Source organism: Malaclemys terrapin, chromosome 19 (assembly GCF_027887155.1).
Source record: "Malaclemys terrapin pileata isolate rMalTer1 chromosome 19, rMalTer1.hap1, whole genome shotgun sequence".
NCBI classification, from domain to species: domain Eukaryota; kingdom Metazoa; phylum Chordata; order Testudines; family Emydidae; genus Malaclemys; species Malaclemys terrapin.
In genome coordinates this window covers 21,609,169-21,625,880 of record NC_071523.1, presented here as the reverse complement: position 1 = coordinate 21,625,880, position 16,712 = coordinate 21,609,169, and the positions used below count along the sequence as shown (strand labels likewise).

Here is a 16,712-nt window from a genome sequence, read left to right as displayed (position 1 = left end):
CGGGCTCTGCAAGGAGGGAGGCCAGGGCCCCTGGGTCCAGTGGGCTGGGTGCCCTGGTACTGGGAGTGGGCGTGTCTGGAAGGGCCCTGCGTCTGGAGGTAGGGCAGTGCCTGCAGGCTCCACAGGCACATGGCTGGCACTGGCTGGGGGGCTCTGGAGACCCCCTGCTCTCTGGCTCTGGGCTGTACAGGTGAGTTTGGGACACTGATTGAGGCCTGGCAGGAGAGGCAGAGCTGCTACTGAATGTCTGAAGTCAGCTCCCCTGTGTCCGAACTTAGCAAACGTGAGATAAAAATGTAGCCAGAGCTGTGCCCACCCTGGGACTCGCGTGCCCCAGCCCCACTCCCTCCTTTGCCTGCCTCTCTGCTCCACACCCTTCCTCATGCCCGCCCAGCGCCTTGGGCCTCTGCGCGTCTCTGAACGGGGGCGCCGCAGCAAAGGGGCCGTGTGGTGGGAGCTGGCAGTGCGGGGCCGCACCATGTTCTCGACGGTGCGGAGGTACTTGGCGCAGTGGCTATGCCCGTTGTAATCAGCGAGGTCAGCGGCCGTGTAGCCATCCTGGTCACGGAGCCCCAAGTTGACACCATTCACCACGAGGATCTGACAGCACTGGAAGGAGATACAAGGGGGGCGTGATGGAGGGTTTGGCAGGGGCAGATCCCACTCAGGCACAATCCAGCTGGGAGAGAGTTCTGGGGAAGGGGTTGGGCTGCTACACACCCAACCCCAGATGAACCTGAGCTGCACTCGGACTGGGGGGCCGGGAGGGGGTGAGGCCATACCCCACTCAGTATGGCACAGCAGGACAGGGCCATGCCAGGGTCTTACACATGCTGGTGTGCCACGGCAGGCTGGTACTGTGTTGGGATGCTATAGCTGGGTGGTACCATGGCAGGGGAATACCTTGGCAGATTGGTGCCGTGGCAGGGCGGTGTTGTGCCAGTGTGCACTGGTGCCGTGGCAGGGCGGTGCCGTGGTGGGATGGTGTTGTGCCAATGTGCACTGGTGCCATGGCAGGGCGGTGTTGTGCCAGTGTGCACTGGTGCCGTGGCAGGGCTGTGCCGTGGTGGGGTGGTGTTGTGCCAGTGTGCACTGGTGCCGTGGCAGAGCGGTGCCGTGGCGGGGCGGTGTTGTGCCAGTGTGCACTGGTGCCATGGCAGGGCGGTGTTGTGCCAGTGTGCGCTGGTGCCGTGGCAGGGCGGTGCCGTGGCGGGGCGGTGTTGTGCCAATGTGCACTGGTGCCATGGCGGGGCGGTGTTGTGCCAGTGTGTGCTGGTGCCGTGGCAGGGTTGTGCCGTGGTGGGGCGGTGTTGTGCCAATGTGCACTGGTGCCATGGCAGAGCGGTGTTGTGCCAGTGTGCACTGGTGCCATGGCAGAGCGGTGCCGTGGCGGGGCGGTGTTGTGCCAGTGTGCACTGGTGCCGTGGCAGGGCGGTGTTGTGCCAGTGTGTGCTGGTGCCGTGGCAGGGCGGTGCCGTGGCAGGGCGGTGTTGTGCCAATGTGCACTGGTGCCATGGCAGGGCGGTGTTGTGCCAGTGTGCACTGGTGCCGTGGCAGGGCGGTGCCATGGTGGGGCGGTGTTGTGCCAGTGTGCGCTGGTGCCGTGGCAGGGCGGTGCCGTGGTGGGGCGGTGTTGTGCCAGTGTGCGCAGGTGCCGTGGCAGGGCGGTGCCGTGGCAGGGCGGTGTTGTGCCAATGTGCACTGGTGCCATGGCAGAGCGGTGCCGTGGCGGGGCGGTGTTGTGCCAATGTGCACTGGTGCCGTGGCAGGGCGGTGTTGTGCCTGTGTGTGCTGGTGCCGTGGCAGGGCGGTGCTGTGGTGGGGCGGTGTTGTGCCAGTGTGCACTGGTGCCATGGCAGAGCGGTGCCGTGGCGGGGCGGTGTTGTGCCAATGTGCACTGGTGCCGTGGCAGGGCGGTGTTGTGCCAGTGTGCGCTGGTGCCGTGGCAGGACGCCTTCACTGCCCTCACCCTCTGATGAGTTTTCACTGACTGGAGCTTTCCCAGTACAGAACAACTCTGTTCACAATCAGATCCGCCCCTGAGGCAGCTCCATGGCAAAGCCTGCAGCAGCTTCGCTCTGCGCCCGCTCGCACCACACTGACCTCCAGCTCTCCGTTCTCAGCGGCGTCGTGCAGCGGCGTCCCCCCCCACTGGTCGGTGGTGATCTCTCCCCCGTGCAGGAGCAGCCAGCTCAGCACTTTGGCGTGGCCGCGGCTGGCAGCAAAATGCATGGCCGTCGCGCCGTCGTCATCCTGCTCCGACAGGCTGATGCTGGTGAAGCTCATCTGTAAAATGGAGAGAGAGGCTGCGTGCTCCAAGCCCTGTCCATTGAGTGACACCGCAGCAGCCAGCTGCCTCCAGCGGGCCCGGAGCCCCCAGCACTGGCGTGGCAGGTCCCAGCAGCATGGCCCTCTGCCGGACAGCAGTGCCTGGTACCTCTGGGGCAGCGGAGCAGGAGCCTGGAGTCTCCAGCAGCTCAGGACGGGGCGCGGGCAGGGCGACTGGGGCCCGTCTAGTGCTGACTTAACCAGCGCGGGAGGCTGCGTGGCAGGTATCCCGGTGCAGGAGCAGCAGCCTGGGCTCGGCTCAAGTCGATTCGGAGCAGGGGTAACTAAACCCCCATCAGCTGATCTTGTGCTGACCCTGGGCGCTCACACAGTCACGGCCAGTTCAAGCAACCCCGGAGCGACCTGCCAGTCAGACAAGCCCTTTGACGGTGTCTGGGCGGTGCCAGACTCTGAGTTCCTGCACCCTCCTGCGAGCTGACATCAGGGGGAGCAGAGCTCCCCACATGCTCTGTGAAACTGGGTGCAAATCCCATGGGCCTGGAAATGGGGACGTGACCCAGCCCGGGGCTAAGCACCCCCAGCAATTACAGCAAAGCTCCTGCTCTAAACCCCGCCCCTCAAGCCCCTCTCGCCCCGTGCTCGGACAGCCCTCCAACGAGATCGCCTGCCAAACGGCTGGGAAGCGGGCAGTGCCCCCGCGCCGCAGGCTGCATGGGTTCTGGCACAGGCAGCACTCACCAGCCAGACGATGACGGTGTTGTGGCCCATCTGAGCAGCCGCGTGGAGCGGGGTCATACCGTCATTGGCGCGCACGTGGGGATCTGCTCCGCAGTCCTTCACCAAGTACTGTATGATTTCCAGGTGGCCTTCCTGGCAGGCTAGGTAGAGGGGAGTGGCACCATTCTTGGTCTGGGCACTAACACTGCTGCAAACGAGAACAAGACAGGCTGGGGAGCAGGTTGCTTTAAATCTCCTTCGCCCCATCCCCAAACCAAGTCACGCAGCCGATGGAAAACACTGCTCTGGGTCCTCGAGTTTCATGCAGTTGTCAGCAGTGATGTGGAGATGCCCCCTGTTATGGCATGACCCCACCCCACTCCCCCTGGGCAGCTCCAGGCACCAGCACAGGAAGCAGGTGCTCGGGGCGGCCAATGGAAAGGGGCGGCACGTCCGGGTGTTTGGCGGCAATTCGGCAGCGGGTCCCTCGGTCCCTCTCAGAGCGAAGGACCCGCCGCCGAAGAATGAAGCGGTGGCGGTAGAGCTGCCGCCAAAGTGCTGCCGATCGCGGCTTCATCTTTTTTTTTTTCCCCGCTTTGCCGCTTGGGGCGGCAAAAAAGCTGGAGCCGGCCCTGCCCGTGGGTACAAGACACTGGCTCAGCTGCCCCCGCGCCCTGCTGTGGTGTGACCGCCCCATGGGGCTGACAAGCTGTGATGGGTTTCAGGTGCAATCTGGACCAGTGAGGGGCTGTCACCACTTGCCCTGCAACGCTGGGTGCCTCACAGTGCTTTGCTGCTGTAGCTCCCAGCCTGGGACACTCCCAACCAGCCTACCAGCGTGCAGGTCACACCCTGAGTCAGAGCCGTCCCTTGGGTAGGGCGAATCGGGGCGACTGCTCCAGGCCCCGCGCTTTGGGGGGCCCCGTGGGCTGGTGCGATTGGCCGGTGCAGTCGGTCCCGGAAGACAGAGGTGCAGGACCTAGGGGTGTGTGTGTGTGGGGGTGCTGCAGCTGGCCCAGCCACCGATGCAGAGCGGGACCCCCAAGCCAGTGAGGGGCTGATTTGTCCTGGGCCCCGCATCCCCCTGGGGACGGCCCTGCCCTGCCCTGCCCTGCCCTGCGTGTCTGTGTAAGAGACAGCCCCGGGCCAGCACCTCTGACCCCAGCAGCCTGGCTACAGTCCCACCATCCCATACTGGCTCCCACCAGCCTTGGTTGCAACCCACGTGACTCCAACACACTCCCCATCCCGAATGTTCCCCAACCCGTGTGCTTTGCAATGGCCAGCCCTCTCCTGGACAGCTCAGAGAAATTAAGGGGCCCTTCGTTCCTTTAAAGACACAAAAGCACATCTAGCAAGATTCAATCTTTGCCTAAGCAGGTTTCTCATTCAGTTCCCAGAGACTTTAAGCCCCCTTGGTCGAAGGACCCATCTTTCTCAGCTTGCAAGCGTGTCTGTCTAGTGATGGATGCCAGGGTGGCTTTTCTCGTGGCTCATATCTTCCAAAGTTCAATGATCTTGTTTCAAGAGGCGGGATGACCTCATGCTGGTCTTTCCTTTCTGTGGGCTTCCCGTCCCCCTGTATGATTTCTGTGTAAATGGAGCTTCATTGTTTTCATTCCACCCTGCTTAATTTACACAGGAGACAGGTAGAGAGCTGTCTGGGGGGGAACCTCTTTCTCCCTGTTTGGCCACATACTTTCAAGCATAATATCATCCAGTAACCCTCTTTCCTCACATAGCGATACTACAGACAAACCCCACAGATCTCAGTCACCAGTGTGCCATGACTGTTCAGAAAAGACCTCTCTCTACCCACTGTTACATTACGGGATCATTGATTCAATAGCTTATCACTAGAGTTCCAGCCTCCCATCCCATCCCCCGCATCTTTATAGACCAGTAAATCTTTGAAATGGATTCTTCTGAGAAGTAAAACCCAGATTAAACTTCCCTCGCCTGCTGGTACAGACCCATGCTGTCTTCTCCCACACGTTTTAGTGTGAGGTTCACCTCCATCCCTTGATGGGTCTGGTTACGGGCTATGTGAATAGGTTCTTGTTGTCTTTCAAAGTGCTTGGGAAGTAAACAAATTCCTATGGGCATGTCTACACTACAAAAGTGGGTCGACCTAACGTACATCTGCATGGAGCCACCGCAGTAGTGAAATTGCTTTTGAGTGCCACGTGACACTCCTTGTGTCGGCAGTGCGCGTCCTCACAGGAGCGCTTGGCCCCACTGTACTGTCAGCGGGGGCATTGTGGGATGGCTTCTGAAAGATGTAAGCGACGCAGTGTTTGCACTGACACTGCATCCCCCTAACTACATTGACACGGACGCTACGCCGCTCGTGGAGTTATTACATCACTTACAGAGTTAGGTCGACATAAACTGGCTTGTCGCCCTAGCTCTGTAGTGTGGACCAGGCCGTTGTCTAGTGCAGCCTTGTTTACAGCTCCTCCTGACATACCTGATTTAAACACACTGTAGTGATAATTCCAGCGTATACCCACAACCCCTTCCACCCACCACGTACATCCGTCACACACAGATACTAAAGATCAGAGTTATTCGTTTTCAAATGATACTTCACAAAGCATATTCCGTACGAAGATGATTACAATAGTGTGTAGAGTGCTCTGGGTCACACACAACATCACTTAATTACCCTCTCTAGGGGCTGGTCTGCATGGAGGATAAAAGCCTACAGCAGCTAACAGACACTCCTGTCGCTCTGGTGGACGAGAGCTGAGCTTTCTGTTGGCGCAGGCCTAGGTTCAGGCCCTGCTGACCCATGGAAGGGGCTGTTACAGGTTTGTTGGGATGCTCTCTGCTCAGTCGGGGAAGCCACTGAAGAGGTTGGTGCAGGGCTTCCACGCAGGCTAAAGAATAATGCCACATCCTCCCAGCTGGTTTTGGGATTCCCAAACACCTCCCAGGCACACTCCTCATGCTGCCCGGACATGCATATGCCCCACACCACTCGGCCGTGCTGGCAGAGATGGCACGTGGGCTGCAGAGAGACAGGCACCACAGCAGGAGAAGTGACCAGGCTAAGGCTCAGAGCCCAGGAAACGTGAATTGGGGAGGGGAAAGGATCGATCTCCAGTGAAGGGCTGAGTGCGCTCTACTCCCTCTGGCGTCACGAGCACTTGGATCCTGTGGGGACTGGCATGACGTGCTGCCCAGACAGGCTGGGCCCAGGGAAGGATGCAGCAGCTCTCTGGAGATGCTCAGGGGGCAGGACAGGCAGGAGGACAGAGAGGCTGAGCAGCCCTGTGGCAGACAGCAATGCACCGAACAGGCAGGGGGAGCAGCCTCCCCTGCACTGCCCCCACCCAGCTCCCTCCAGAAGGGAGCGCCATGTGTGATCGTGTGGGGTGCATTACCCCCCAGCTAACACCCCTCTGCTCTGCTCTCGCTCGGCGCTCCCCTAGTTCCCCTTGCAGATGCAGCAGCCGCTACGGGAGGTCATGCCGTTAATGAGTGTGCTTAGGCTAATCTCGTTCCTTCGGCTGTTTTTGGACACTGCAATTTAGCAGTATTTTCAAATAAGCAGATTAGGTGTCCAATAAACACCGACGCTGCGGCTGGCCCTGCCCATCACAGCAGAGGAAGAAGCTGTAATGAAATAATTGGGATGATAGGGAAGAACCCACCCAGCAACTGAATTACTTGGGCTGGTGGCTTAAACAATGTGCCAGACCAAGTGTTAGCAACCGGAGGAGCCGGCAGCTCTGGGATTCCTCCGGCTGGGTGCAAGGCGAGGCCCCCACGGCAGCCTGGGCTCCCCCTCGGCTCACAGCTCGGTTCCCGTTCGCTGGGACCCGGGAGTGCAGCAGAGTTAGCCAGCCAGCCCTGAGCGTCCAGGCCGGTTTGAGGGCTGCCACTGTTCCTGGCTGATGCACTCAGAGCAGGGCTCCGCACGCTCCTTGTGGATGTGCTAATATTGCCACGTGCTATTTTTTTTAGGTTTCTGGCACCTCCGTATGCAATCTCATTGGTGCCCCAACCCTGACACTGTTCAGAGCCCGCAGATCCCCCAGCCCCATCCTGTCACAGCTAAGCCTTGCAGTGCATGGGGCAAAGCGGCAGCATGGTGGTGCCCATGGGCATGAGGGCCAGATCCCACACTCCTTCCTCCAGCACCGCTCCCGCTGCCTGCAGTTATGGACTGCAGGGGGAGGGGCTGAGAGGATGGCGGGTCTCCATTCTCCCTCCCCAGGGAAAGCAATTAGCTGCATGGAGCACAACTCCGCTTTGGGACGCGCTGCTTTTGCAGGACATTGCACTGTGCAGTATCACGCAGACCACGGGACGGCCGGGCAGCCCCCTGTACGACAGGCCCTGAGGGCTGGCCTAGAGCTGTGAGTTTCGCCCTGGGAAAGGGGAGGGAAGGAGATGCCAGCGTGGGGCACAAGCACTAGGCTGCGGAGAGCAATGCCCCTTTGACTGGGCAGCCCCTACGCCAGCTAGCACAGTGAGGGGAGCTGCACAGCCGCTGCCCCCCACAGCAAGGGCTCTTGAGACATGAGCTCCGCTGGGATCCTGGAACAGGCTGCACCACACAACGGCTGGCAGCCCTCGGGATAACCGGCCGTGAATGCAGGGCACCATCTGCAGCTCGGGGGACTCATCTGAACGGGTCCACATTCAGGCCTAGCCCATTCCCCAGCACACGCCACGGGTTCAGCCTGGCACTGAGATGACCAATCCCACGACGTGTTATTGCTGCCCACAGGGCTAATGCCAGGTGGGGCACACAGCAGTGCCAGAGTGTGGGAGGGGGCAGCCAGGCTGCTGGAAGCTGCCCAGTCAGGCCCCTGCCTGCAGCCCAGTGCCCCCGACTCCACCAGCAGACACAGGGACTGGCCAGGAAAGCTGGGGGTGGGGTGAATTCCGTCATTCCAGCCCCCTCCCCAGGCCATGCCCTGAGCACACCCGGCCCCCAGGCCCAGTGCAGGGCAGTACCACACTTGGCACTTTCCCCTGCCAGCGCTAGGACGTCTCCCCAGCTCCACCTGCCCGGACCCGGGGTGTCAGGAAAGGTCCTCCCCCTCCTATGAGAGCGGGGCCAACAGGCACACAGAAGGGACGGCTGGGCTGAGGCCTGGGATCAGAGCTCCACGTGGCAGTGCCCTCCTCGAGCTAGGAATGGGGGGGAGACCCCTCCCGGCACACGGTGCTGCAATTCTCTCAGCTGGTAACCGGCACGTGCAGGGGCGTTCGGCTCAGCCCCGCTCGCTCCTGCCAGCGCTTGCTCTGAACACCATTCTCCCAGGGAGGGGTCTCAGGGCTCTGGGCCCAGCGGCCGGAAAGCACCGGGGACCTGTTCAAATCAGCCCAGCACTCAGAGGGCCAGTGACGCTCCCTAGGGCAGCGTCCAGCTCCGCGAAAGCCGCGCTGGCTATCCGCTGCGTCGGGGCAGGGGCCGCCGACGGGCCAGGCCTGCACGGAGCCAGCCGGGGTCCCAGGGAGCAGGGCTGTCCTCTGCTGAAGGCAAGTGCCCGGCACTCAGCACTTTACCGGGAAGAAATTCCCCACTGAAAGCCCTGTGATGTCAGGATAAATGGAGACCAGTGGGCTACCAAGGGTCTGCTATTAGTAGCCTGCTGCTAACCACTGGTGGCCAACAATCCTAGGGGCAGTATCTAGGCGGTAACTACACTCAGCTGGGCTACAGCCTGTCTCAGGTGCCAGGCGTCCCCCTCCCCTTTGCTCTCTCTACTCGCTCATGCCCAGCTCCGGCAACCTGCGCTAAGCGTGCAGTCGGCAGCTGCCCTGCACCTGAACTCCCAGACGCAGCCCGTTGCTCCTCTTTTCAGATCTCCCCTTCGGCTTCCTTCCCTCCCCTCCAGTTCAGGCAGCTCCAGGTTACCAGCACCAAGGCTGCAGAGACTCCCCCGTGGCACTAGCGCTCACAGCCTGCAGCACGGCATGAAAGGAACAGAGCAGTGTGAATCCATCGCCCCGCTGCAGCCACAAGCCAGGGCTGCGAGGCAAGTGGCCTTTGCAAATAGCCGGACTGGCCCCATGGGCACATTTATCTGCACAATCATTAGAAGCAACGAGCTTTGGGCCAAATCCATCGCCGGTGTAAATCCCTGGGACTCAGTGGCGTTGCACCGAGAATGAAGCAGCCGGTGGTGCTGAATTCATCGTACACGCAGTGTCAGTCGCTTCCCTGCCCAGGCCTTGCCTCAAGTCCAGGAACCCAGAGCAAGTGGCTGTAGGACAAAGAACTCCAGCCTGCTTCCCGGGCTAACCAGGGGGGTGGGCAAATGGGCCGTGGCTGCACCCCCTGCCCTGGGCTGCCGGGATTGTCAAAGCTCCACACAAGGATTAAGCGAAGCCCATCCTGCCAGGGAGGGGGCCGGGCACGGCTACTGAGCAGGCTGTCACGCCATGGTGCAGCTCGTAGACACAGCACAAAGCGGAGAGAAACTGCCCCATGTCTGGGGGGGCGGGAGGGGCAGGAGGCGACTGCCTGCAGGAGCCAGGGAACAGGAGTTCGGTGATTTCCACTTCAGCCCTAGTTCTGACCACTGAGCCACTGCCTGTTGGGAGGGGTCTATTTTAGGGCCTTTGGTGGTACATCAGGGCCCAGTCTGGTCCAGGGTTCCCCGGAGCGGGATAGCGAGAACCTGATGTCGGTGCAGGAACGGCAGGTGGGAAGGGAACTGGGTGAAGGTGCTGGGGGATGAAGAGAGAGAAGCAGCCAGTCGCTGGGCCACTGCCGTGCACTCTGCATGGGGTGTGAGAGAGCAGGCCGGGACGGATGCCAGGCTGAGAACAGCTCCAGAGGGGACCGTGGCCTGCTCAGGATAAACCCGCGGCAGGCAGTGGGCACCAGCCCAGGCTGAGTGGGCAGCAGCATCACAAGCTTCACCCATAACCGCCCTCCTGATCAGCCAGGGCCCTGCACAGGGGATGCCTGTGACATGTCCATGTATCCAGGACGCTCTGCCAGCCGCGGCCCCACTGCCCCGCAGGGATGGTGTTTTCACGGGTGCGGGGATCTGCACCCAGAGCCCAGACTCATTTCCTAGCCGGACGGTGCTGGATTTCCGGCAGCGACTGGTGCTAGCTCCGACCAGCCCTAGTGCCACGCATGCTGCACGTGACGGCCAGCTAGGAACACACCTGGGAGGCTGCCAATTAGAAACCAGCTCTTGGAGCCAGCGTCTCTACAGAGCCCCCCGCTCATCCGGCACCAGAATACGCTGGCTCTGGGGCTTGCCGCGGGGAGCTGGGTTATTAAACCTCAATAAAAACCTGTTGAATATTTTAAGAAGGAAGAGCAATAAATACTCTGCTCTGTTATCCAAAAGATCCCAGGCACCTTAATAATTGATCCCTGTAACTGTGAGAAGGGCTGGGGCTGGGTGTGCTCTCCACACAGCCTGGCCAGGTCCCCTGGCCACCCGCCGGCTCTGCCCAAACGCCTGCAGCGCTCGCTCGCTCTCTCTCGGTTGGCACAGCTCGTCCGCTGCAGGGTGGGCCCAGGCTAGTGCCTCTCATGTGCTGCTAGCGCCCCAGTGCCCACAGCCCCCCCCCAATTCATAGCCGGGCTCAGTTTGTGGCCGTGCAAAGAGTCCTGAGATGTGCCACCCAGAATGAGCGCAGTGCCAGCGTGGACACAACAGCTCCAGCGTTATTTCGTAGGGTGGCTGCGGGGCTTGGCTCGGGGGCCCCGAGCTCTGCAGTGCAGACAGACCCTGCCGTGGCTGCTTCCCACAGCTGCACATGGCTGCTCACATCGCCCCCGGTCCTGCCCATTCTCCCTTAGGCAGGTATGCGGCTGCCGCAGCACCCAGAATCAACCCGCCGAGCAGTGAGGGCATCTGGGCACGGCTCATTCCTTAGGAGGGCAAATACGGGGTGCTCTGGCAAACCGGCTCAGAGCCAAGGAGCTGGGGATTCTGAGGTGCAGTGGCTGCCCTGGACCCAGGGACCAGTGGGGAGCCCACAGTTACTGCTTCCATGGGTGGAGAGCTAGGGGGAGATGCGGGGTCTCGTAGGTAGCCTCTCTGGCTGGGCAGGTGGTGACATGTCCAGGGAGGCTGGAACCAGCCCTTTGCAATCAATCAATATTGGATATTCTGTTCAACACCCCTCCCCCCGCCCCCCAGGGCTGCTTGCTCTGAGACAAGGCACTGGCTTCTGGCACCCAGGGCCAGCCTGAGGTTCTGCTGGGGTCGTTCCAGTGAAACAGCTGGAAGCGCTGGCCGCAGAAAGCAACTAGGCATCGTGGGCCAGAATCCACCATACAGTGGGTCAATGAATGCTGAGAAGATGCACTGACTTGGCCCATGTAATTCAGCTCTTTTCAGGAAAGGCAACGCAGGCCAACCCCGTCACAGCCCCCGTGGAATGTCTCTCCCTTCAAACTGCAGCATATACACCACTGCCCCATGCCCGCCGCCGCCCCTGCATGTACCACAGCTCCTGCCACCCCCACACACTGCCACGCTGTGCCCACTGCCTTGCCATGCCCACTGCCGCCCCTGCATGGTACCACAGCTCCTGCCACCCCCACACACTGCCACCCTGTGCCCACTGCCTTGCAATGCCCACTGCTGCCCCTGCATGGTACCACAGCTCCTGCCACCCCCACACACTGCCACCCCGTGCCCACTGCCCCATGCCCACCGCCGCCCCTGCATGTACCACAGCTCCTGCCACCCCCACACACTGCCACCCCGTGCCCACTGCCTTGCCATGCCTGCCGCTGCCCCTGCATGGTACCACAGCTCCTGCCACCCCGTGCACACTGCCCCATGCCCACTACTGCCCCTGCATGGTACCACAGCTCCTGCCACCCCCACACACTGCCACCCCGTGCACACTGCCCCATGCCCACTACTGCCCCTGCATGGTACCACAGCTCCTGCCGCCCCGTGCCCACCACCACTCCTGCCATAGGCTTCCCGGCCAGTGCTGCTAGAGCAGCAGGCATATGGACGTGCACACAAAGGACCCAGATGTTGGTAGCACTTAAGTGCTCTTCTGTTTTTTAACATTTTAAATCTGTTAATTAACTCACCACTAATGGCACTTGACCAGATTAGCTGCTAATCGTGTGAACGGGCACATTTTAAATCCATAATTGCCAATTCCCAAGTAATCTAGAATGGGTTAATCTGTGCAGGTTCAGTTTTGCTTAATGCAGCCTATGATTGGGGACTATCGGCATATTGAATGTGTGAGTAAACTGCTTTGCCATATGCCAGTGACCTCCGGATTGTCTCTGCACCAGCTGCTGGGTTTTGTAGCTCTCTCGTCCATTTGTTTGCTCTGCCCATGGGACCCCCAGTCCGTTTAATACCCAGGCAGCGCTGAAAGTCTGTGCTAAACCCACCATCATCCAGACCTGCACCCGGTGTGGCCACCTCTCGGGGGAGCTGGGTGGGTCACGTTCACTGCACGGGGCCTGACTCTGACCTCCTGGTGGTTTTCCTCCGGTGCAAATTTCTTTGCCTTCAGAGTGGTTACTCCTGATCGACAGGGGGCAGTGACAGCAGAATCTGGCCCTGGAGCGCTAATATCACATGTTGTGATCTCCTAATAAAGCGCCAGGCATTTGCTGGGGCTGGTTGTGAGCGTGCTCAGGTTTGCCATTTCCCCACGGGCAGAATGGGAGCAATCCAGGCGCAAGAGCCAGAAGGGCTTGAGGACTGTCCAGTTGAGATGCTGGGAAGGGCTCGAGTGAATGCAGCCTCGGCAAAGGGCACACAGCGCACACTGCTCGGGTTCCACTGGTGGCGGGCGCTGCCCAGCGGAAAGCACAAGGGGCCAAGCCGTTATCTGAAATACAAACCCTGCGCGCCACTGCACACAATCCAGGCTAAAAAACAACTCCAGCAAAACAGTGGGGGATGGGCTGGAATATGACCCAAGTTTTGGCAAACGGGGAAGGGCCTTTCTTCTCCTTCCCAGGCCTGGCTGAAAGGCGCCCTGCACCGACTGCTGGGGAAACTGAAACCCCGAAACTGCATTTGCTGCAAGTGGCAACTTTACGTCTGGGACGAAATGTGCCAATGCCCCTGCGAGGAGCTGGCGCTGCCCAGGAACGCCTGGAACTCGCTGTCCCTGTGGGTGAATGCACAGCTCTGAGTCCTGAGCACACGCGGGCACTTCAGAGCACGCTCCACTGGGGGCTCAGAGTCTCTCAGCCCAGCAGGGGCCCTGCTGCCGTTCAGATAAGCCGTAACAGAGAGAACCTGCTGCACAATGTTCAGCCCGGTGCCTGCAGCCAGGCTAACAAACTGCTGTGAATCAGTGCTTAGGGGACTGCTCCGTTGTGCTGGGCTTCTGATAGCTAGAGTTGCTCTGAAGTGGCTGCGGGCTGCAAGAAACACTGGGGCAACCCTGGGCAGGCGTTGCCCTAGCCGCAGGCAGAGCGCAGCTTGTTCTGCACCAGCTCCAGGAGACGACAGTGAGACAAGCAGCAGCCTCGAAGCCGAACCAGACACAGGAACGGGCAGCGCCAGTCTCAGCTGTGTAGCTGCATGCCTGCGGTTCAAGTCCCCCGAAAGACGCGCTGCCCTGGCACTGGTGTGCTAGGGTTACCTTGCTGCAGCTGGAGTGCTGGGGAGGAAATGCAACGCAGTAGGGGTTAACTGTTACCTTAAAGAGACAGCTCTCCGGGGAGCGGTCCCCAGGCCTAGGCATCACCCCACTCCCACTGGAACAGGGCTGAAGTGGTGCAGGTTTGTCCTGTCCCTCTGCGTGGGGGCGAATTTCACCCTCACAGGGATCTTGTAAGGGCAGCTCCAGCTCTTTCCACCCCCAAGGGGTGAAGCACGTGTCCAGGAGCAAAGGGAATCCAGTGGGCATCACGGAGCCTGGCACTGTTCTCGCCTTGTTTTCATGCAGCACTTGGCGCTATGCTGCCTCCGCCAACCCAGCGTGGGAGGCTGAGAAATGCGGTGTCCAGCACCGGGGGCTGCCCAGCCACCTCCGGCCTGCACTGAGACAACCGCTGAGGCCACGAGCCCTGGACAGGCCCCAGGGCCCCAGCTTGTGCTGTGCCTGTTCAGATACAAGCCAGGCCACTCTGCGTGGGACTCATGCTGCTGCTGCCCAGATGTGCGTGCAGCCTCTCTCCTGTGCGCCACAGAGCTTTGTCCCTAAACTTTCCCTTCCTCCGCTCAGGCCACTACCCCTTGTCCTACTGTCACCCCAGGCTGCTGCTAAGCCCTTCCTGCCCTCACGCTGCTCCCCTGATTTTCCTGGCTTTTTGCCGAGTTGTATTGCCGCCTGCTGCAGCTGCTGGGCGCAGCGGGGTGTTTGCAGCCCCTAAGGGGGAGCAAAGCCCAAGGGAGGTGTTACATAGTGAGGAGGCAGGGGAAGATCCCCAGCGGAGGAGAGGCAGGGAGCAGAGAGTTAAAGGAGGGGAGGGGCAGAGGATTGCACCGGATTCGCCTACAAATAATCACAGCTTATCCCCTGCCAGGGGAGTATGCCGTGTCCACCCCCAGACCACAGGAGCACATGGACGAAGGAGAGCCAGCCCTGGCCCTCCATCCATCTGCGGTCGCTTACTACAGGTTCGCTGCCGCTGGTTACCATAGTGATTACAACAAACAATGCAGGACGGAAAACAGCCACTTGTTCCCAGGGATCGCCACTAGCCAAGCTGATTAAGAATTAACGAGACAAAGCCTGCAGCTTGAGCCTGAGGCAATGAGTGGGTTTAAAGTATGCAGATTAGGGGCAGGCTTAGCAGGCCCAAATCGAGAGTGCTCCAGGGAACGTCCTGAGACTTAACGGAACTAACCTGGTAACGGCCGGAGCGCGGCAGCCTATTAATAACTTCCATTACTGTTGCTAATAATACTAATTCAATTCATTTAATCGTTAAAGTTTAATGCATTCTTCAGGCTGGCCCCAGCTTGGGGACAGTATGTGGGCGGGGGCTGGCTAATGTCCCCCAAAAGCAAAGCTAGGGGTCTTTACGTCTTATTGTTCGCTGAAATAAGCAGCCCTAGAATATTGTGTCCCCAGCAGAGAGAGGGCGGGATCGGACTGGTCCTGCTCTGAGCACCACAGTCTGGGGCAGAGGCAGCTGGAAGCTTTAGTTCATTTCGGGGTTCAGTGTGTTGGCTTTGTACTTAAGAGGCAGGCACCTGTAGTGAAGAATTCTTTAGAAATACCAGGGGCAGACAGCTCATTGGCACCCGTGTCAGCAGGTGAGGCCAGAGAGGCCACCAGGTCCACTTTGCACCCAGGAACGCTGGCACCTGAGCTCAGACGTATGCCAAGTGCTGGAAACCAGCCGTTGCTCAGAGGGCCAGGGAGCGCCTGTTGGGAATGCCTCCCCTTGTGCCAGGAGACACCAGCATCCCAGCAAAAGGAGACTCTACTGGTCACTCAGTCTGTAGAAGCCCAAGGGATTGGCTTTCTGAGAGCAAAGAGCATGAAACCAGCATTTCTGGGCTGGCTCGTGCCCATCCCCCCCATAGCATCTCACTCGACCCTGGCTAATGAGACATGAAAAGCCAGACCCCCCCCATCCCCCCACACACACCGATTGTCCTGTGAGATGGTGGCTTGGCCGTAGAGCCCCCATCTGCAGGTGCAGCAGACAGTCAGAGGGGCGGGGAGTCCCACACTCTCGTGCTAGCAATCGGCACACCGTAAAGAGTCATTCAGAAGAACATCCCAGAGCCTGGGTGCTTCTCTGAACGATCGGCAGCTCTCCTGTCGATGTCATGAATCCACCCCCAACAAGCAGTGGTAGCTGTGTCAGTGGGAGAAGCTCTGTCCACACAAGCACTTGTGTCGGTGTAACTTACGTCACTCCAGGGGGGTGATTCATTCACCCCCCTGAGCGACAGACGTTCTGCCGACATACACTGTAGGGTAGCCTCAGGGGCACCCAGCACGTGGGGTTGCGTACCTGACCAGCTCGGCTAATAGCTGTCGGAGAACCTATCCTCCATGGACTTATTTAGTTTGTTTCTGAACCAAGTTCTACTTTTGCGTATACTTTCACAACATTCCCTGGCCAGAGGCTGGCTGTGCATTGTGAAGAAGCACTTCCTGATGTTTATTTTAAACCTGCTGCCTATTAATCAAATTGGGTGACCCCTGGTTCTTGTGTTATGTGAAGGGGTAGCTAACACTTCCCCGTTCACTTTCTCCGCACCAGTCATGATTTTATAGCCCTCTATCATAACCCCCCTCAGTCACCTCCTTTCCAAGCTGAACAGTCCCAGTCTTATTAATCTTACTGAAGCTGTTCCATACCCTCAGTCATCTTTAGGGCCCTTCTCTGTGCTTTTTCCAATTTTAATATATCTCTTTTGAGATGGGGTGACCAGAACTGCACGCAGTATTCAAGGGCTGGGTGTACCATGGATGTATAGAATGGCATTATGATATTTACTGTCTTCTTATCTATCCTCGTCCTAATGGTTCCTAACATTCTGTTAGCGTAGTTAGGTTGCCCAACACTTTCCATGCGAAATGCCTCTTTCAGTTGTTTATGACTTTGTCACACTATAACAATTTGGGCTGAAATTTTCCAGACCAGGCGTCAGCCTCAAGCTGACTTTTTGGGGGTAAATTTCAGCAAAATCAGTTCAGCCACGTCCATGTCCTGCCTTGAGTACTGAGGACTGGACTAGATGACCTCTCAAGGTCCCTGCACTTCTATGATTCTGTGAAAAACAAAATAAAGGGAAAATATGGGTTTTGGG

The 16,712-nt window shown here is 59.3% G+C and overlaps 1 protein-coding gene across 2 annotated transcripts in view; it reads right to left on the bottom strand.

Annotated features, from left to right (window-relative positions):
• The window catches only part of ESPN (espin), a 75,776-nt gene that overhangs the window by 43,677 nt on the left and 15,387 nt on the right, over positions 1–16,712 (bottom strand). For both annotated transcript variants that reach the window (XM_054009545.1, XM_054009546.1), the window contains exons 3-5: positions 3,028–3,214; positions 2,104–2,286; positions 478–609 (exon numbers count right to left, since the gene is read on the bottom strand). In XM_054009545.1, coding sequence (XP_053865520.1) covers positions 478–609; positions 2,104–2,286; positions 3,028–3,214 — 502 coding nt within the window. The remainder of the gene's footprint in view (positions 1–477; positions 610–2,103; positions 2,287–3,027; positions 3,215–16,712) is intronic.